Source organism: Salmo salar, chromosome 03 (assembly GCF_965601325.2).
Source record: "Salmo salar chromosome 03, fSalSal1, whole genome shotgun sequence".
Lineage (NCBI taxonomy): Eukaryota > Metazoa > Chordata > Actinopteri > Salmoniformes > Salmonidae > Salmo > Salmo salar.
This window is the reverse complement of record NC_138293.1, coordinates 105,150,705-105,172,500: the sequence shown is the minus strand read 5'-3', so window position 1 is coordinate 105,172,500 and position 21,796 is coordinate 105,150,705. Positions and strand designations below refer to the sequence as shown.

Sequence of the window (21,796 nt, the reverse complement as noted above, 5' to 3'; positions counted from 1 at the left end):
CTGTGGTATTTCACCCAGTAGATATGAGAGTTTATCAAAATTGGGTTTGTTTTCTAATTATTTGTGTATCTGTGTAATCTGAGGGAAATGTGTGCCTCTAATATGGTCATACATTTGGGCAGGAGGTTTAGGAAGTGCAGCTCAGTCTCTCTCTCTCTCTCCTCAGTCTCTCTTCTCTCTCCTCTGTCTCTCTCTCTCTCTCCTCTGTCTCTCTCACCTCTTCTCTCTCCTCTGTCTCTCTCTCTCACACAGCATGCCTTCCAGCAATCTCCTCTGTCTCTCTCACCTCTCCTCTCTCTCTCTCACCTCTCTCACCTCTTCTCTCTCCTCTGTCTCTCTCACCTCTTCTCTCTCCTCAGTCTCTCTCCTCTGTCTCTCTCTCTCTCTCTCTCTCTCTCTCTCTCTCTCTCTCTCTCTCTCTCACACACAGCATGCCTTCCAGCAATCTCCTCTGCGGGTGTGTCAGCAGAGATGGTTCTGATTGGCTGAGTTCAAGCGAACAGAGGCGTCCTATTGGCTGACAGCACATCCCTGTCAGAGACCGAGCAGGGGGATTGGAGGGGAGGGTTGTTGTGTGTTCATAACTGCACTGGCTAATGAAGTATATGGCCTCTGCTGCCCAATCCAATGATAGAAAGATGTTTTGGGACATTTTTCTTTTAAACCTAAACCAAACCTTAGGCCTAACCTTTTAACCATTTCTGAGTTGATACCTAAAGACTTAGCCCTAAACATTAACCTTAAAACACTTAGAAATGTGTAACATGTACGAAATCTGATGTTTTTGAGAAACGGTAGATGAAATTCTAATTCTGTTGTGAGATTAGGGTGACCACATGTCCCAGATTGTGCGGGACAGTTCCCGCATTTTGTCCCTTTTGTCCCGCAACCAAACAACGCATTCGATCAACAAATTCAAACACCAGAAATTTAGAAGAAAGAAAAAAAGGTAGATTTTTGTCCCGTATTTCACTCAGACATCCCAACCAGTCTCTTGTAGTCACACTTATTAGAATAAATATATATCAACAACAAAAAAATAAACCGCCCTTTTTCAGGACCCTGTCTTTCAAAGGTAATTCGTAAAAATCCAAATAACTTCACAGATCTTCATTGTAAAGGGTTTAAACACTGTTTCCCCATGCTTGTTCAATGAACCATAAACAATTAATGAACATGCACCTGTGGAACGGTCGTTAAGACACAAACAGCTTACAGACGGTAGGCAATTAAGGTCACAGTTATGAAAACTTAGAGGACACTAAAGAGGACTTTCTACTGACTCTGAAAAACACCAAAAAGTAAGATGCCCAGACATCCTCCTCTCTCATGTGGTACCCTTCCTGCAGGTTCATCCTGACATGACCCTACAAGCATGACAATGCCACCAGCCATACTGCTCGTTCTGTGCGTGATTTCCTGCAAGACAGGAATTGTCAGTGTTCTGCCGTGGCCAGCGAAGAGCCCGGATCTCAATCCCATTGCGGCACGTCTGGGACCTGTTGGATCGGAGGGTGAGGGCTAGGGTCATTCCCCCCCACAGAAATGTCCGGGAACTTACAGGTGCCTTGGTGGAAGAGTCGGGTAACATCTGTTGTGGAAATATTCAGTCAATCATATTAAATAGACTTTTATTACGACATAATAAAAGCTGGTCCATGAAATCAATTGACTTTCCAGTCTTGTCTCACACACAGTTACTCCTCTTAACGACTCATCCCCTCTGGCATTTAGCCACCGTTATCTTATTGCTTTGCATCAATTTTTTTTCTTCATATTAGGGCATAAAAACAGGTAGAGCCACATCAATAATGAAAAATAAATTAAAAAATACAGACTTGTACTCGCCTTAATAAGACAGATTCATACATGTAGGACCATAGAAAACAGTCCTTGGCACTTTACAGAAATAACCCCAGACATGTCATCCTGCTAACGCCTCTGAAAGAGACAACCCCCCCCCCCCAAAGAGGTGTAACCATAGCAACAGTACATAGTTGACCAGTTAACAGGAATAACCAGTCGTGTCCAATCCCCCAGACAGGTTCATGTCTAATGATCCAGAGAACATTTAGAGAGGGCTGGTTTTTGCTGACTATCCTTAAATGTATAACATGTTCTGGAAAATTCTCAATACATCTCACAGCAAGAACTGTCAAATCTGATGCAGTCCATGGAGGAGGAGATGCACTGCAGTACTTAATGCAGCTGGTGGCCACACCTGATACTGACTGTTACTTTGGATTTTGACCCCCCCCCCCCCCGCCCCTTTTGTTCAGGGACACATTATTCAATTTCTGTTAGTCACATGTCTGTGGAACTTGTTCAGTTTATGTCTCAGTTGTTGAATTTTGTTATGTTCATACAAATATTTACACGTGTTAAGTTTTCTGAAAATAAACGCAGTTGACAGTGAGAGGACGTTTCTTTTTGCTTTGTTTATGTCATCGGGATAATGGTAACGGTGATGCTGAACACAGATTTGATATTCTGCACTACGCAAGATGAGACGTAGGCCAGTGTCATTGGCCTGTCGTCAACCAATCACATTTCTCAAATCGTTTCAGGCTAAACTTGGAGAGGACAGTTATTCCTGCCTCACTACTTACAGACAACTAGTAAATATATAGGCTTTTAAGGTACATTTCATCAAACTTGTGACTCTCTTCACATAGTAGGGGTACAGTAGTGTTATAGTATATATATATATATATATATAGTAGGCTACTGAGGGTGCGCTGAAAAATAAGAATTTAAAAATATATTAATAAAAAAAATTTAAACCTTTTTTTTCAAAAGCAGTGGACTAGGCCTTTATTAGTATCTGCTGACCAATATATAGTAGTGTTATAGTATATATATAGTAGTGTTATAGTGTGTGTGTATATATAGTAGTGTTATAGTATATATATAGTAATGTTATAGTACATATATAGTAGTGTTATAGTGTATATATAGTAGTGTTATAGTGTATATATAGTAGTGTTATAGTATATATATAGTAGTGTTATAGTGTGTGTGTGTATATATAGTAGTGTTATAGTATATATATAGTGGTGTTATAGTATATATAGTAGTGTTATAGTATATATATATATATATATATATATATATATAGTAGTGTTATAGTATATATATATATAGTGGTGTTATGTGTATATATATATATATAGTAATGTTATAGTTTATATATATAGTAGTGTTATAGTATATATATAGTAGTGTTATAGTATATAGTATATATATATATATATATAGTAGTGTTATAGTGTATATATATATATAGTAGTGTTATAGTGTATATATATATATAGTGGTGTTATAGTATATATATAGTGGTGTTATAGTATATATATAGTGGTGTTATAGTATATATATAGTAGTGTTATAGTATACATATATAGTAGTGTTATAGTATACATATATAGTAGTGTTATAGTGTATATATATAGTAGTGTTATAGTGTGTGTATATATATATATATAGTAGAGTTATAGTATATATAGTAGTGTTATAGTGTATATATATATGTATATATATATATATATATATATATAGTAGTGTTATAGTATATATATATATAGTGGTGTTATGTGTGTATATATATAGTAATGTTATAGTTTATATATATAGTAGTGTTATAGTATATATATAGTAGTGTTATAGTGTATTTATATAGTAGTGTTATAGTATATATATATATATATATATATATATAGTAGTGTTATAGTGTATTTATATAGTAGTGTTATAGTATATATATATATATATATATATATATATATATATATATATATATATATATAGTAGTGTTATAGTGTGTGTATATATATATATAGTAGTGTTATAGTATATATATAGTAATGTTATAGTACATATATAGTAGTGTTATAGTGTATATATAGTAGTGTTATAGTGTATATATAGTAGTGTTATAGTATATATATAGTAGTGTTATAGTGTGTGTGTGTATATATAGTAGTGTTATAGTATATATATAGTGGTGTTATAGTATATATAGTAGTGTTATAGTATATATATATATATATATATATATATATATAGTAGTGTTATAGTATATATATATATAGTGGTGTTATGTGTATATATATATATATAGTAATGTTATAGTTTATATATATAGTAGTGTTATAGTATATATATAGTAGTGTTATAGTATACATATATAGTAGTGTTATAGTATACATATATAGTAGTGTTATAGTATATAGTATATATATATATATATATATAGTAGTGTTATAGTGTATATATATATATATAGTAGTGTTATAGTGTATATATATATATAGTGGTGTTATAGTATATATATAGTGGTGTTATAGTATATATATAGTGGTGTTATAGTATATATATAGTAGTGTTATAGTATACATATATAGTAGTGTTATAGTATACATATATAGTAGTGTTATAGTGTATATATATAGTAGTGTTATAGTGTGTGTATATATATATATATATATATATATAGTAGAGTTATAGTATATATAGTAGTGTTATAGTGTATATATATATGTATATATATATATATATATATATATATATATATATATAGTAGTGTTATAGTATATATATATATAGTGGTGTTATGTGTGTATATATATAGTAATGTTATAGTTTATATATATAGTAGTGTTATAGTATATATATAGTAGTGTTATAGTGTATTTATATAGTAGTGTTATAGTATATATATATATATATATATATAGTAGTGTTATAGTGTATTTATATAGTAGTGTTATAGTATATATATATATATATATATAGTAGTGTTATAGTGTGTGTATATATATATAGTAGTGTTATAGTGTATATATATATATAGTGGTGTTATAGTATATATATAGTGGTGTTATAGTATATATATATAGTGGTGTTATAGTATATATATAGTAGTGTTATAGTATACATATATAGTAGTGTTATAGTATACATATATAGTAGTGTTATAGTGTATATATAGTAGTGGTATATAGTGTATTTATACAGTAGTGTTATAGTGTGTATATATATATATAGTAGTGTTATAGTGTGTGTATATATATATATATATATATATATATATATAGTAGTGTTATAGTGTGTGTATATATATATATATATATATATATATATATATATATATATATATATATATATATATATATATAGTAGAGTTATAGTGTGTGTATATATATAGTAGAGTTATAGTGTATATATAGTGTGTAGTGTTATAGTGTGTATATATATATATATATATATATATATATATATATATATATATATATATATATATATATATATATATATATATATATATATATATATATATATATATATATATAGTAGAGTTATAGTGTGTATATATATATATACTAATAGTCTGTAGTGAAATCTGTAGTTTGGGAGAAAGAAATGTTCAGCATCTCTGCTTTGGCAAAAAAAAAGTTGTATAATTATGAATAAATTAAATATTTTTATTCATCAAATAACATGGGTTAAAAAAAACTATCACTTTTTTGTTTTATACAGTATCAATTTACCATCCTTACAAACCACTTATTAATGTAGTGTATTATTAATACACAGGCTGGTCATCTCAGGTTTTATACCTGTTGACTTCCCATCACCATGGAGATAAACGTCGCAGTAACGGAGACGTAAAGCGGTTTGTGATGACGTGGCTCAGTCGGTAGCAGGTGTTCCCACGGAGGATCCCGTACAACAACAAAAATCCCTGAAAATATACACGCTCACTGCTTTTTTTTTTATTGTAAATTGCCTAGTTACTAGTTTTGATTTAATTCGGCTTGACAATCTATGGATGTCTATTAATGATTAACAACCAATTTGACAAAGCTTGACGCCATTTTATTTATTAATTTATTTGATTTGAGAGAGAGAATAATGGGTAAATATTGTACAATCCAGGTTTTGCGCATCTTCTTCCGACGTAGGAATTGATGCCTTTCCTGCGCACTTCTCAGTATTTGCTACTTACCATATAATACATGTTTTGTCATTTAGCAGACGCTCTTATCCAGAGCGACTTACAGTAGTGAATGCAGACATTTCATGCATTTTTTTTGTACTGGTCCCCCGTGGGAATCGAACCCACAACCCTGGCGTTTTTTGTTTTTTTTCCCCCCAAGTACATTTAGTTTAAACCATCCCTTGAAATATGGTGTACCTTTTAAATTCTATATTTTGTGGACCGACTCACTAGAATACATGGAGAGAACTGGTTCACAATATAAAGATCAATGAAAGAAAGATATCAATGAATATTCGTCTCCGTTTCAACACCAACGGGTAGATTTAAATAATAATTCATTAATATCTTGTACATCATTTAGAGTGAAATGTACAGTTATCAAATGATGTATGAATAAGAAACAACGGTTCCGGAAGCCTTTAAACCCTAAATATATTGATCAATTAAAATAAAAATACAATGGTTTGATTCATCCTGAGAGTTGTCATATTCAAGTTCCCCCCTCAGGAAACTGAAAAGATTTGGCATTGGGTCCTGAGATCCTCAAAAAGGTTCTACAGCTGCACCATCGAGAGCATCCTGACCGGTTGCATCACTGCCTGGTACGGCAACTGTTCGGACCTCCGACCGCAAGGCACTACAGAGGGTAATGCATACGGCCCAGTACATCACTGGGGCAAAGCTGCCTGCCATCCAGGACCTCTACACCAGGCGGTGTCAGAGGAAGCCCTATAAAATTGTCAAAGACCCCAGCCACCCCTAGTCATAGACTGTTCTCTCTACTACTGCATGGCAAGCAGTACCAAAGCGCCAAGTCTAGGACAAAAAGGCTTCTCAACAGTTTTTACCCCCAAGCCATAAGACTCCTGAACAGGTAACCAAATGGTTACCCAGACTATTTGCATTGTGTGCCCCCCCAACCCCTCTTTTACACTGCTGCTACTCTGTTCATCATATATGCATAGTCACTTTAACCATATCTACAAGCTACCTCAATCAGCCTGACTAACCGGTGTCTGTATATAGCCTCGCTACTCTTATTTTCAAATGTGTTTTTACTGTTGTTTTATTTCTTTACTTACCTACCTACCTACACACACACACACACACACACACACACACCTTTTTTCCCCCACTATTGGTTAGAGCCTGTAAGTAAGCATTTCACTGTAAGGTCTACACCTGTTGTATTTGGCCCACATGACAAATAAACTTGTGATTTGATATATTGGAATGTGGGGGTAACAAAAAAAGTGTACAATAGGGGGGGGGGGGGGTTGAATAATATTCCTATATATTGACTCACACATGTACTTTGCTATAAAAAAACATTTGATATGCAGGAGTCTCCAGTTAATCTGATTTAACAGGCAGATAGAACTGGTATAGAAGCTGTTCTAGAACCTGTGGTCCAGAAACTGATTTAACAGGCAGATAGAACTGGGATAGAAGCTGTTCTAGAACCTGTGGTCCAGAAACTGATTTAACAGGCAGATAGAACTGGGATAGAAGCTGTTCTAGAACCTGTGGTCCAGAAACTGATTTAACAGGCAGATAGAACTGGTATAGAAGCTGTTCTAGAACCTGTGGTCCAGAAACTGATTTAACAGGCAGATAGAACTGGGATAGAAGCTGTTCTAGAACCTGTGGTCCAGAAACTGATTTAACAGGCAGATAGAACTGGGATAGAAGCTGTTCTAGAACCTGTGGTCCAGAAACTGATTTAACAGGCAGATAGAACTGGGATAGAAGCTGTTCTAGAACCTGTGGTCCAGAAACTGATTTAACAGGCAGATAGAACTGGGATAGAAGCTGTTCTAGAACCTGTGGTCCAGAAACTGATTTAACAGGCAGATAGAACTGGGATAGAAGCTGTTCTAGAACCTGTGGTCCAGAAACTGATTTAACAGGCAGATAGAACTGGTATAGAAGCTGTTCTAGAACCTGTGGTCCAGAAACTGATTTAACAGGCAGATAGAACTGGGATAGAAGCTGTTCTAGAACCTGTGGTCCAGAAACTGATTTAACAGGCAGATAGAACTGGGATAGAAGCTGTTCTAGAACCTGTGATCCAGAAACTGATTTAACAGGCAGATAGAACTGGGATAGAAGCTGTTCTAGAACCTGTGGTCCAGAAACTGATTTAACAGGCAGATAGAACTGGGATAGAAGCTGTTCTAGAACCTGTGATCCAGAAACTGATTTAACAGGCAGATAGAACTGGGATAGAAGCTGTTCTAGAACCTGTGGTCCAGAAACTGATTTAACAGGCAGATAGAACTGGGATAGAAGCTGTTCTAGAACCTGTGGTCCAGAAACTGATTTAACAGGCAGATAGAACTGGGATAGAAGCTGTTCTAGAACCTGTGGTCCAGAAACTGATTTAACAGGCAGATAGAACTGGGATAGAAGCTGTTCTAGAACCTGTGGTCCAGAAACTGATTTAACAGGCAGATAGAACTGGGATAGAAGCTGTTCTAGAACCTGTGGTCCAGAAACTGATTTAACAGGCAGATAGAACTGGGATAGAAGCTGTTCTAGAACCTGTGGTCCAGAAACTGATTTAACAGGCAGATAGAACTGGGATAGAAGCTGTTCTAGAACCTGTGGTCCAGAAACTGATTTAACAGGCAGATAGAACTGGGATAGAAGCTGTTCTAGAACCTGTGGTCCAGAAACTGATTTAACAGGCAGATAGAACTGGGATAGAAGCTGTTCTAGTACCTGCGGTCCAGAACCTGACTACACATGCCCAACCTGAGTAGCTCCACCAAAAAAAAAAAAAAAAAGTAAAGTACATACACTTTTCACATCGTCATTAAATCTCAAACTCCCAGCTAATCAACACACCAAACCTTTGTGTCGACGCACTTACCAATTTAATATTAACCGTTAAGTTCACTTACCTGGCAGAAATATCACCTGTATCCATTTGAAACTTTGCCATTTAAAGAGCAACGGTAGAGAAGCATCATGTCCAGAACAGGAAATAGTCACAAGGATAATTACACAAGTCTTGTTCTTCACAAACCCAAGGTTGGAGTTGGAGTGAAAAACAAATCCAGAACACTGAATTACAAATAAGGCCTTAGTTTAACCGTCATGTTGACAGAAGTGTACCGTAGACAGTGAATTTAGGACCCAGAAGAGAGTTGGACTGAATTTAGGACCCAGAGAGTTGGACTGAATTTAGGACCCAGAGAGTTGCAGTGGAGATTTTGCCCATTTGAAAACTAGAAATCAACATTGAGCTGGTAACCTGTCATGTCTCCTCTCCAAAAATCTGATCAGAAGGTTGGAGACCCCCCCCCCCCGTCCTAATTCAAGGATCCCCCACACCTAGCCAGTATCGCTAGCAGAATATCCAGAGATTTACATTTGTCTATTAGGTAGCTAGGTGACATTGAAAGTACTTCCTGTCAAAGTGGAGGGCATTTCCTTTTAACTGCGCCATAGGAAACCAGGATGGTATATGACTATTACCCCCCCCCCCCCCTTGTTAAACCTTTTTTAATTCGGCTTAAATCCTAGACACCCCGGGAAAAGCTTCCTGCCACCCAGACAACAGTACAGGAAGGAAAGGAGTCTCAGACAGGAAGTGATGTCGGAACAAATGTGCACTTTATTGGGAGTTTTAGTCAGTGTACAAGTTGGCCGCCCCCCCCCACACACTGTGGTCCCTCTGGCACCCTAATCAACTTTGACCCCCCCCCAATCCAGCAGAGGTCACACTTGGGTTTCATTTGCATAAACAGAAAAAACAATTTTAACAGGACCAAGACTTTAAGGCTGCAAGTACAAAAAAAAACCCAGACATTGTGACATAATTTACATACAAGCCATTACTGCCCCCTTGTGTTTAAGAGCTCGAGCAGAGGGCCGGAGGCGGCAGCCTTCACAGAGGCAAATACCTGTTCTGAAAAGTTAACAAAACAATTGGAATGACTCAAAAGAGAAACAGAATGTACATGTGTTGTTTTTTAAAGTCCTCAGCTGCATATGATAGTAGAATCTCAGGGTCCTTAAATTTACTCTTTAAAAACCTTCTGTTGTTTTCACCGTTCCAGTTTTTGTATTTTTCTATTTTTTTTTCACAGATCCTGAGTCAAAAAAAAGCGCCAAAATAACAAAGAAGCCATGCCAATGAGACTGAGAAGCTGGGTTGGGCTCACTCCACGGACCCCCTTTCTCTCTCCCTCTGGGTGGTGTGTCTGGTGGCAGAGCTGAAGTGGTAGTCGAGGGGTGGTGGCTGGGTTGGTCGTTTGGGATGGGAACAGTCTTGTTGTTTTTAGAAGCATTTGCGGTGGACGATGGAGGGGCCAGACTCGTCGTACTCCTGCTTGCTGATCCACATCTGCTGGAAGGTGGAGAGAGAAGCCAGGATGGAGCCTCCGATCCAGACGGAGTATTTACGCTCTGGAGGGGCGATGATCTGGAGGAGAGGAGAGACGGGTTAATTTAACATGGTTTAGACTGCAGTACTACCATCTGACCACAGTGGAAGCAGAGAGACAGAGGGGGTTAGAGTAAAAGTAAGGGACAGAACTTTAGATAAGTCTACGGGATACTTAGTTATGCTTTATATTGCTGTTTTAAGGTCTGAATCTGTTACTTTTACAGTCTTAGACTAATGTAATAGCTGTGTATTAGGGGTATTCATTGGGGCCTGGTAGCTAAGCTTTATAGTATTGAGAAGCGGTATACTGATGTTGACAGTACAGCCGGTTAGTCGACTGGTATTAGTCCTAGTTAACAGTTTGTTGTATAGTTGAGTCTCCATAAAGGGACAGACAGTAGAGATTGTAGTGGTGATGATTCTAACCTTGATCTTCATGGTAGAGGGAGCCAGAGAGGTGATTTCCTTCTGCATCCTGTCAGCGATGCCGGGGTACATGGTGGTTCCTCCGGACAGCACTGTGTTGGCGTACAGATCCTTACGGATGTCCACGTCACACTTCATGATGGAGTTGTAGGTGGTCTCGTGGATACCGCAAGACTCCATACCTGGAGAGAACGGAGAAAAAACAGCTGTCAATACCGTGCTCGCAAGACTGCTACCGGCTGGCGATGGGCGCCCCGTCTGACCCCCTGAGCGACGGGTTTTGAGTGTCGAGCTAAAGAGACTCACCGAGGAAGGAGGGCTGGAAGAGGGCCTCCGGACAACGGAACCTCTCGTTACCGATGGTGATGACCTGTCCGTCGGGCAGCTCGTAGCTCTTCTCCAGAGAGGAAGAGGAGGCGGCGGTGCCCATCTCCTGCTCAAAGTCCAGCGCCACGTAGCACAGCTTCTCCTTGATGTCACGTACGATTTCCCTCTCGGCCGTGGTGGTGAAACTGTAACCGCGCTCCGTCAGGATCTTCATCAGGTAGTCTGTGAGGTCGCGTCCGGCCAGATCAAGACGCAGGATGGCGTGGGGCAGAGCGTAACCCTCGTAGATGGGTACTGTGTGGGTCACGCCGTCACCGGAGTCCATGACGATACCGGTGGTACGGCCAGAGGCGTACAGGGACAACACTGCCTGGATGGCCACGTACATGGCGGGGGTGTTGAAGGTCTCAAACATGATCTGTAGGAGAGAGAGGAAGAGGGATGAGTGTCGAGGTGCTTGAGGACTAACAGTAGAGAAGGATGAGGAACTGAGTCACAAAAGCACAACATGCGATAGTGAGTTCGAAGGGGGGGGGGTAACAGTTAGTGGAGAAAGTGTTCAGAAACAGTCATTTCCCACAGGGCCGTGTAGGTCAATACAGACCCCTGTGGCATTAGTGTTGCTATAGTAACTCGCTAGCAGAGCACCATCTTAATGTTAGAAGTAATGTCAACATTAAAGTGCTGTAACTGCTCTAAAACACCATAACAGTCATCAATTAAGGCCAGCAAGGTGCAGAACACAGAAAGGAGAAAGACCTGCAGCTTCCAGAGAGATGGGGACAAATCAGCTGTCAGAAGAAGAGGGCCTGGAGGAAGAGGAGGAGCGTGAGGGAAAGAGAAGGCAGAACTGAACAGTAAAGGAGAGGTAGAGGAGGAGAGGGCAGAACTGAAGAGCAAAGGAACGGTAGAGGTGAGTTGAGTGAGTGAGGCGTACCTGGGTCATCTTCTCCCTGTTGGCTTTGGGGTTGAGTGGGGCCTCAGTGAGCAGGACTGGGTGCTCCTCTGGTGCCACTCTCAGCTCGTTGTAGAAGGTGTGATGCCAGATCTTCTCCATGTCGTCCCAGTTGGTGACGATGCCGTGCTCGATGGGGTACTTCAGAGTCAGGATACCCCTCTTGCTCTGAGCCTCGTCTCCAACGTAGCTGTCCTTCTGGCCCATCCCAACCATCACTCCCTGAAGACATGACAGGGTTAGCATACAGATACTAGCTAGGACATAGCTAGCATACCAACTACTAGATTAGATGGGGTTAGCATATACAAACGCTTGCTAGGACACGGCTAGCATACCAACTACTAGATTAGATGGGGTTAGCATATACAGACGCTAGTTAGGACACAGTTAGCATACCAACTACTAGATTGTGTATGCTAACCCCATCCGAACACTAAGTTATCAATGTGCTCAATAGTAAGTCTGACTACATTGAGAAGGTGTATAGGGCTAGTTGGATGTAGCCACTTAATAGTAAACAGACAAAACTACACCAAGTAATATTTTACAGTTGAAAATGTTTCAAAGACTCAAATGATTGGTTTTTGTTTATATTTGGGCATTAGCAATAACAGGTCCATTTCCCGGTGTATAAAACCCCTTGTTTCTCACCTGATGCCTGGGACGACCGACGATGGAGGGGAAGACAGCCCGAGGCGCGTCATCTCCAGCGAACCCGGCTTTGCACATACCGGATCCGTTGTCAACAACCAGTGCGGCGATTTCATCTTCCATTTTGAACTGAAAAAATATGAAAAGAAACCGGATGTTAAAAAATAAATAAACATTTATAAACAAACGTTTTAAAGAAATAAAAGCAGCGTCACCCTTAACACTTCCGCACAGCGTCACACCCCCCCCCCCCCTAAGAAGCACTTCGCACAGCGTCACCCTAGAAACACTTCCGCACAGCGCCCTGTGTGACGCCACGACGCAACACGTCCTGACATTTCACCGTCAGGTTGTAGTGAACGGTTTTGACCGCTAGGTGGAAACCGCACTGCGCCCTCTCCAGACAAAGGAAGTAGCGCTGCATCTTCGATATTACCATATAAGGACATGTTTTGGAGAGTCTCAGCAGTTCACAACCAGAAAGAAAAAAGGGAACATATTTGATCAAAAAAACCCGGATGTGACCACTCCCTCTTTACCCCAAGTAGTTGTTCAACCCTGGCCGCCATTTTATAAAAACCACAAGACAGTGGAAATCTGACTTTAATGTTCATTTTCCATGTCATAACGCACCTCTTTCCTTTTCAATATGAAATCAAGTTTCTCTCTTTTTAAAAAGCTGAATACTGCTCTCCAACAAGAGAACAAAACCCCAACTATAAGCTATAATAATGAATGATGCAACTAAGCTAAAGCTGCCAGACCAGTGTTGTGAATTAAACTGCCTGGCTAGAAGCCATTTCCTGCTGGCCACGCCTTGGTAACTACTGATGAAGAGTCTCCAAAAAAACCCTTCCGCCTAACTAACTAACTGCTTAGGTTAATAATAACTAAAGCTTTAAAATGTACTACAGCACCAATAAAATTAAGTTATCCCAACTATTTGTGTTTGAGTGGCTGTTAATTAAAACATGTTGCTAAGCTAACTAGATCTCAACCCCCAGCCGCAGAGCTCAACACAAAGACCCCGGATCCCCCCCTTTTACCCTGCTGCTGAAATAAATCACTTTAAAACACATTTAATAATAAAATTAAATAAACAATATTACATTTACTGCAGGTGACCTGTTGTATGGTGTAAGCCGGTTATTGATTACCTAACAAGTCACGCAGTTACACCTGCATATCATCCCCTCATTATATAAAATAGACGCTGTTAATTAATAAAGTCAATGTTTCAAAACACATCTACTGAACCTGATCAAACCCCCTGCAGATTAGTTACACACAGCATGTTAACACTACAATAATACATAACAGCCTTGTGGATCATGTCCTCACAATATAACAAACCCATATTTAAAACATTTAAAATATGCAAAACAGTGCCGTGTTTACTTTACATCTATTATTAAACAAACGCCATTAAATAGTTGAAATATGTCGCTTTTCTTACCTTTTGGTTTGTTGGGGGGGGTTGGCTTGTCGCTGTTAAGGAAACCTTGTTTCAAGGATAAATGAAATACTCCGCACGAACTGCGTGTGACGGCTCAAAAGTGAACCGGTAACCGGTGGGCGCGTGGTTTTTATCTCCGGTCAGATGCCCGGCTCGAGCCATAAAAGGTAAACTTTCGGATTTGCGCGATCTGATTGGTCCGGTGTCACGGAACCGTGCGCGTCGCGTTTACACGCTACTGCTGCAACTAACTACAGCCGGTTGTGAAACGCCCCTTCTCTCTCTCTCTCTCTCTCTCTCTCTCTCTCTCTCTCCTCTCTCTCTCTCTCTCTCTCTCTCTCTCTCTCTCTTTCACCGACTTATGAGAAAAAAGGAGGAAATGAAATGGGAGATATAAAACGTTTTTCTAAGGCCCTATACAGAGCACCGTTTTAAAAATGCAGTTGTAGTGGTCAGTTTGGCCTGGAGTTTCCCCTGGTTTTGTGTTGAGGTGAACAGCGGTCAGTATTAACTTGTATAGGCTAGCTAGCTAGTTAGCTAACTGCTACATCCAAACAGATGTAGTGTTAAAGACAAGCATTATTAAAGCTACAGACGTGTTCATTACACACTCATTGACCTTATACCACTCCTCACATGATGCATCCTAACTCCTAGCCCCCCAAGCCCTCACATGATGCATCCTAACTCCTAGTCCCCCAAGCCCTCACATGATGCATCCTAACTCCTAGTCCCCTAACATGATGCATCCTAACTCCTAGCCCCCCAAGCCCTCACATGATGCATCCTAACTCCTAGCCCCCTAACATGATGCATCCTAACTCCTAGCCCCCCAAGCCCTAACATGATGCATCCTAACTCCTAGTCCCCCTAAGCCCTAACATGATGCATCCTAACTCCTAGTCCCCCAGCCCTAACATGATGCATCCTAACTCCTAGCCCCCTAAGCCCTAACATGATGCATCCTAACTCCTAGTACCCTAACATGATGCATCCTAACTCCTAGTCCCCCTAGCCCTAACATGATGCATCCTAACTCCTAGTCCCCTAACATGATGCATCCTAACTCCTAATCCCCCAGCCCTAACATGATGCATCCTAACTCCTAGTCCCCTAACATGATGCATCCTAACTCCTAGTCCCCCAGCCCTAACATGATGCATCCTTACTCCTAGTCCCCTAACATGATGCATCCTAACTCCTAGTCCCCCAGCCCTAACATGATGCATCCTAACTCCTAGCCCTAACATGATGCATCCTAACTCCTAGTCCCCCAGCCCTAACATGATGCATCCTAACTCCTAGCCCTAACATGATGCATCCTAACTCCTAGCCCCCTAAGCCCTAACATGATGCATCCTAACTCCTAGCCCTAACATGATGCATCCTAACTCCTAGCCCCCTAAGCCCTAACCAGCTGGCTAGTGGTGTTGTTCTGTTGTTCACTGTCAGCAGGCTTCGGCCTAGTAGCCCTCAGAGAGGCAACATGAATAACACACTCTCTGTTACACACACACACACACACACACACACACACACACACACACACACACACACACACACACACACACACACACACACACACGCGCACACACACACACAAAGCACAAGTGGATACTTTAACCTGCAGACTGTAGAGTAGAGGCTATTTACCAGTCCCCCTCTGCCTCCTGACTTCCTGTTCTAACAGCTAGCTGGGAAGAGTAGAGGCTATGTACCAGTCCCCCCCCGCCTCCTGACTTCCTGTTCTAACAGCTAGCTGGGAAGAGTAGAGGCTATTTACCAGTCCCCCTCTGCCTCCTGACTTCCTGTTCTAACAGCTAGCTGGGAAGAGTAGAGGCTATTTACCAGTCCCCCTCTGCCTCCTGACTTCCTGTTCTAACAGCTAGCTGGGAAGAGTAGAGGCTATTTACCAGTCCCCCCCGCCTCCTGACTTCCTGTTCTAACAGCTAGCTGGGAAGAGTAGAGGCTATTTACCAGTCCCCCCCCGCCTCCTGACTTCCTGTTCTAACAGCTAGCTGGGAAGAGTAGAGGCTATTTACCAGTCCCCCCCCCCCACTGCCTCCTGACTTCCTGTTCTGGGGCCTGTCAGTCGTTCGCTCTGCAGGTGAAACAGGTTCCTGTGACGACGGAATGCTGACGTTATGATGTCGTAAACAGGGATTGGCTAGAAAATATTTAATCTTCATGGAGGGTGTGTGGCTCTCAAAGTACAGATTAGGGCGTGTGTGTGTGTGTGTGTGTGTGTGTGTGTGTGTGTGTGTGTGTGTGTGTGTGTGTATCAGAGTCAATTGCCTTTAATTTAATTTAATTTAATTCATTAAACATTGTCCATAATTTCATAATTTTATATATTTTTTAAAATAATTTCTATAATTTAAATCATTCACATCCTTAATTGAAATATCGCCCAGCCCTGGTGTGTAAACATGCATGTGTTTATGTGTACACTAAAGTTTATTTGGTTCAATGCAATGTTAGGTAATGACTGAGGACTTTGGATGTGTGTGTGTGTGTGTGTGTGTGTGTGTGTGTGTGTGTGTGTGTGTGTGTGTGTGTGTGTGTGTGTGTGTGTGTGTGTGTGTGTGTGTGTGTGTGTGTGTGTGTGTGTGTGTGTGTGTGTGTGTGTGTGTGTGTGAGTGTGTGTGTGTGTGTGTGTTACCAGTGTGTGAGCTGTTTCAGGTCCTAGCTCCTGCCAGTACTAATAGTCTATTGATCATTAAGTTGATTGATCACAGAACAGCAGTTATATGGCCTCTAATACTCCTAGTACAGTTGAAGTCAGAAGTTTACATACACCTTTGCCAAATACATTTAAACTCAGTTTTTCACAATTCCTGACATTTAATCCTAGTAAAAATTCCCTGTCTTAGGTCAGTTAGGATCACCACTTTATTTTAAGAATGTGAAATGTCAGAATAATAGTAGAGAGAATGATTTATTTCAGCTTTTATTTCTTTCATCACATTCCCAGTGGGTCAGAAGTTTACATACACTCAATTAGTATTTGATAGAATTGCCTTTAAATTGTTTAACTTGGGTCAAATGTTTCGGGTAGCCTTCCACAAGCTTCCCACAATAAGTTGGGTGAATTTTGGCCCATTCCTCCTGACGCCACGATTGTAACCTTTGTCAGGTATTTTGGCCTCCTTCGCTCGCACACGCTTTTTCAGTTCTGCCCACACATTTTCCATAGGATTGAGGTCAGGGCTTTGTGATGGCCACTCCAATACCTTGACTTTGTTGTCCTTAAGCCATTTTGTCACAACTTTGGAAGTATTCTTTGGGACATTGTCCATTTGGAAGACCCATTTGCAACCAAGCTTTAACTTCCTGACTGATGTCTTGAGATGTTGCTTCAATATATCCACATAATTTTCCTACCTCATGATGCCATCGATTTTGTGAAGTGCACCAGTCCGTCCTGCAGCAAAGCACCCCCACAACATGATGCTGCCACCCCCGTGCTTCACGGTTGGGATGGTGTTCTTCGGCTTGCAAAGCCTCCCCCTTTTTCCTCCAAACATAACAATGGTCATTATGGCCAAACAGGTCTATTTTTGTTTCATCAGACCAGAGGACATTTCTCCAAAAAGTACGATCTTCGTCCCCATGTGCAGTTGCAAACCATAGTCTGGTTTTTTTTCTGGTGGTTTTGGAGCAGTGGCTTCTTCCTTGCTGAGCGGCCTTTCAGGTTAGGTCGCTATTGGACTCGTTTTACTGTGGATATAGATACTTTTGTACCCGTTTCCTCCAACATCTTCACAAGGCACTTTTCACACCAAAGTACGTTCATCTCTAGGAGACAGAACGTGTCTCCTTCCTGAGCGGTATGACGGCTGCGTGGTCCCATGGTGTTTATACTTACGTACTATTGTTTGTACAGATGAACGTGGTACCTTCAGGCGTTTGGAAATTGCTCCCAAGAATGAACCATACTTCTGGAGGTCTACCATTTTTTTCTGAGGTCTTGGCTGATTTCTTTTGATTTTCCCATGAGGTCAAGCAAAGAGACACTGAGTTTGTAGGTAGGCCTTGAAATACATCCACAGGTACACCACCAATTGACTCAAATGATGTCAATTAGCCTATTAGAAGCTTCTAAAGCCATGACATCATTTTCTGGAATTGTCCAAGCAGTTTAAAGGCACAGTCAACTTAGTGTATGTAAACTTCTGACCCACTGGAATTGTGATACAGTGAATTATAAGTGAAATAATCTGTCTGTAAACAATTGTTGGAAAAAATACTTCTGTCATGCACAAAGTAGATGTCCTAACCGACTTGCCAAAACTATCGTTTTTTTAACAAGAAATTTGTGGAGTGGTTGAAAAACGAGTTTTAATGACTCCAACCTAAGTGTACGTAAACTTCCGACTGTACCTTGGGACATTGAGACATGGGGACATGGGGACATGGGGACATCGGGACACTGTCTAGGTGTTGATAATGACTCTAGTAATGATGTTGTGCTTATAAGGCCTGTCTAGGTGTGGTGGTTAATACGTTTTTAACAGCCAGACCTGTTATATGGACTAGGGTAACAGCCAGACCTGTTATATGGACTAGGGTAACAGCCAGACCAGACCTGTTATATGGACTAGGGTAACAGCCAGACCAGACCTGTTATATGGACTAGGGTAACAGCCAGACCTGTTATATGGACTAGGGTAACAGCCAGACCTGTTATGTGGACTAGGGTAACAGCCAGACCAGACCTGTTATATGGACTAGGGTAACAGCCAGACCTGTTATATGGACTAGGGTAACAGCCAGACCTGTTATATGGACTAGGGTAACAGCCAGACCTGTTATATGGACTAGGGTAACAGCCAGACCTGTTATATGGACTAGGGTAACAGCCAGACCTGTTATATGGACTAGGGTAACAGCCAGACCTGTTATATGGACTAGGGTAACAGACAGACCTGTTATATGGACTAGGGTAACAGCCAGACCAGACCTGTTATATGGACTAGGGTAACAGCCAGACCTGTTATATGGACTAGGGTAACAGCCAGACCTGTTATATGGACTAGGGTAACAGCCAGACCTGTTATATGGACTAGGGTAACAGCCAGACCTGTTATATGGACTAGGGTAACAGCCAGACCTGTTATATGGACTAGGGTAACAGCCAGACCTGTTATATGGACTAGGGTAACAGCCAGACCTGACCTGTTATGTGGACTAGGGTAACAGCCAGACCAGACCTGTTATATGGACTAGGGTAACAGCCAGACCTGTTATATGGACTAGGGTAACAGCCAGACCTGTTATATGGACTAGGGTAACAACCAGACCTGTTATATGGACTAGGGTAACAGCCAGACCAGACCTGTTATATGGACTAGGGTAACAGCCAGACCTGTTATATGGACTAGGGTAACAGCCAGACCTGTTATATGGACTAGGGTAACAGCCAGACCTGTTATATGGACTAGGGTAACAGCCAGACCAGACCTGTTATATGGACTAGGGTAACAGCCAGACCAGACCTGTTATATGGACTAGGGTAACAGCCAGACCTGTTATATGGACTAGGGTAACAGCCAGACCTGTTATATGGACTAGGGTAACAGCCAGACCAGACCTGTTATATGGACTAGGGTAACAGCCAGACCTGTTATATGGACTAGGGTAACAGCCAGACCTGTTATATGGACTAGGGTAACAGCCAGACCTGTTATATGGACTAGGGTAACAGCCAGACCTGTTATATGGACTAGGGTAACAGCCAGACCTGTTATATGGACTAGGGTAACAGCCAGACCAGACCTGTTATATGGACTAGGGTAACAGCCAGACCTGTTATATGGACTAGGGTAACAGCCAGACCTGTTATATGGACTAGGGTAACAGCCAGACCTGTTATATGGACTAGGGTAACAGCCAGACCAGACCTGTTATATGGACTAGGGTAACAGCCAGACCTGTTATATGGACTAGGGTAACGGCCAGACCTGTTATATGGACTAGGGTAACAGCCAGACCTGTTATATGGACTAGGGTAACAGCCAGACCTGTTATATGGACTAGGGTAACAGCCAGACCTGTTATATGGACTAGGGTAACAGCCAGACCAGACCTGTTATATGGACTAGGGTAACAGCCAGACCTGTTATATGGACTAGGGTAACAGCCAGACCTGTTATATGGACTAGGGTAACAGCCAGACCAGACCTGTTATATGGACTAGGGTAACAGCCAGACCTGTTATATGGACTAGGGTAACAGCCAGACCTGTTATATGGACTAGGGTAACAGCCAAACCAGACCTGTTATATGGACTAGGGTAACAGCCAGACCTGTTATATGGACTAGGGTAACAGCCAGACCTGACCTGTTATATGGACTAGGGTAACAGCCAGACCAGACCTGTTATATGGACTAGGGTAACAGCCAGACCTGTTATATGGACTAGGGTAACAGCCAGACCAGACCTGTTATATGGACTAGGGTAACAGCCAGACCAGACCTGTTATATGGACTAGGGTAACAGCCAGACCTGTTATATGGACTAGGGTAACAGCCAGACCTGTTATATGGACTAGGGTAACAGCCAGACCTGTTATATGGACTAGGGTAAAAGCCAGACCAGACCTGTTATATGGACTAGGGTAACAGCCAGACCTGTTATATGGACTAGGGTAACAGCCACACCAGACCTGTTATATGGACTAGGGTAACAGCCACACCAGACCTGTTATATGGACTAGGGCAACAGCCAGACCTGTTATATGGACTAGGGTAACAGCCAGACCAGACCTGTTATATGGACTAGGGTAACAGCCAGACCTGTTATATGGACTAGGGTAACAGCCAGACCTGTTATATGGACTAGGGTAACAGCCAGACCAGACCTGTTATATGGACTAGGGTAACAGCCAGACCTGTTATATGGACTAGGGTAACAGCCAGACCTGTTATATGGACTAGGGTAACAGCCAGACCTGTTATATGGACTAGGGTAACAGCCAGACCTGACCTGTTATATGGACTAGGGTAACAGCCAGACCTGTTATATGGACTAGGGTAACAGCCAGACCTGTTATATGGACTAGGGTAACAGCCAGACCAGACCTGTTAGACTAGGGTAACAGCCAGACCTGTTATATGGACTAGGGTAACAGCCAGACCTGTTATATGGACTAGGGTAACAGCCAGACCTGACCTGTTATATGGACTAGGGTAACAGCCAGACCTGTTATATGGACTAGGGTAACAGCCAGACCTGTTATATGGACTAGGGTAACAGCCAGACCTGTTATATGGACTAGGGTAACAGCCAGACCTGTTATATGGACTAGGGTAACAGCCAGACCTGACCTGTTATGTGGACTAGGGTAACAGCCAGACCTGTTATATGGACTAGGGTAACGGCCAGACCTGTTATATGGACTAGGGTAACAGCCAGACCTGTTATATGGACTAGGGTAACAGCCAGACCAGACCTGTTATATGGACTAGGGTAACAGCCAGACCTGTTATATGGACTAGGGTAACAGCCAGACCTGTTATATGGACTAGGGTAACAGCCAGACCAGACCTGTTATATGGACTAGGGTAACAGCCAGACCA

General features: G+C 41.3%; 1 protein-coding gene across 2 annotated transcripts; it reads right to left on the bottom strand.

Annotated features, from left to right (window-relative positions):
• Positions 1-9,600: 9,600 nt before the first annotated feature.
• Positions 9,601-14,495, bottom strand: LOC100136352 (beta actin). Of its 2 annotated transcripts, XM_014194536.3 has the most exons (6): positions 14,216-14,495; positions 12,760-12,888; positions 12,088-12,327; positions 11,130-11,568; positions 10,824-11,005; positions 9,601-10,433 (listed from the first exon to the last, which is right to left on the bottom strand). In XM_014194536.3, the coding sequence occupies exons 2-6, from the start codon at positions 12,880-12,882 to the stop codon at positions 10,290-10,292; spliced, it is 1,128 nt and encodes a 375-aa protein (XP_014050011.1). In that variant the 5' UTR covers positions 12,883-12,888; positions 14,216-14,495; the 3' UTR covers positions 9,601-10,289.
• Positions 14,496-21,796: the final 7,301 nt, after the last annotated feature.

What these genes read in the sequence shown, in the direction of transcription:
- LOC100136352 (XM_014194536.3), bottom strand. Translation starts at nt 12,882, where the DNA reads ATGGAAGATGAAATCGCCGCACTGGTTGTTGACAACGGATCCGGTATG. An exon ending in ACAGGGAGAAGATGACCCAG is followed by an intron (nt 11,569 to 12,087) that starts GTACGCCTCACT and finishes TCTCTCCTACAG; the next exon opens with ATCATGTTTGAGACCTTCAA. An exon ending in CCTCTACCATGAAGATCAAG is followed by an intron (nt 10,434 to 10,823) that starts GTTAGAATCATC and finishes CCTCTCCTCCAG; the next exon opens with ATCATCGCCCCTCCAGAGCG.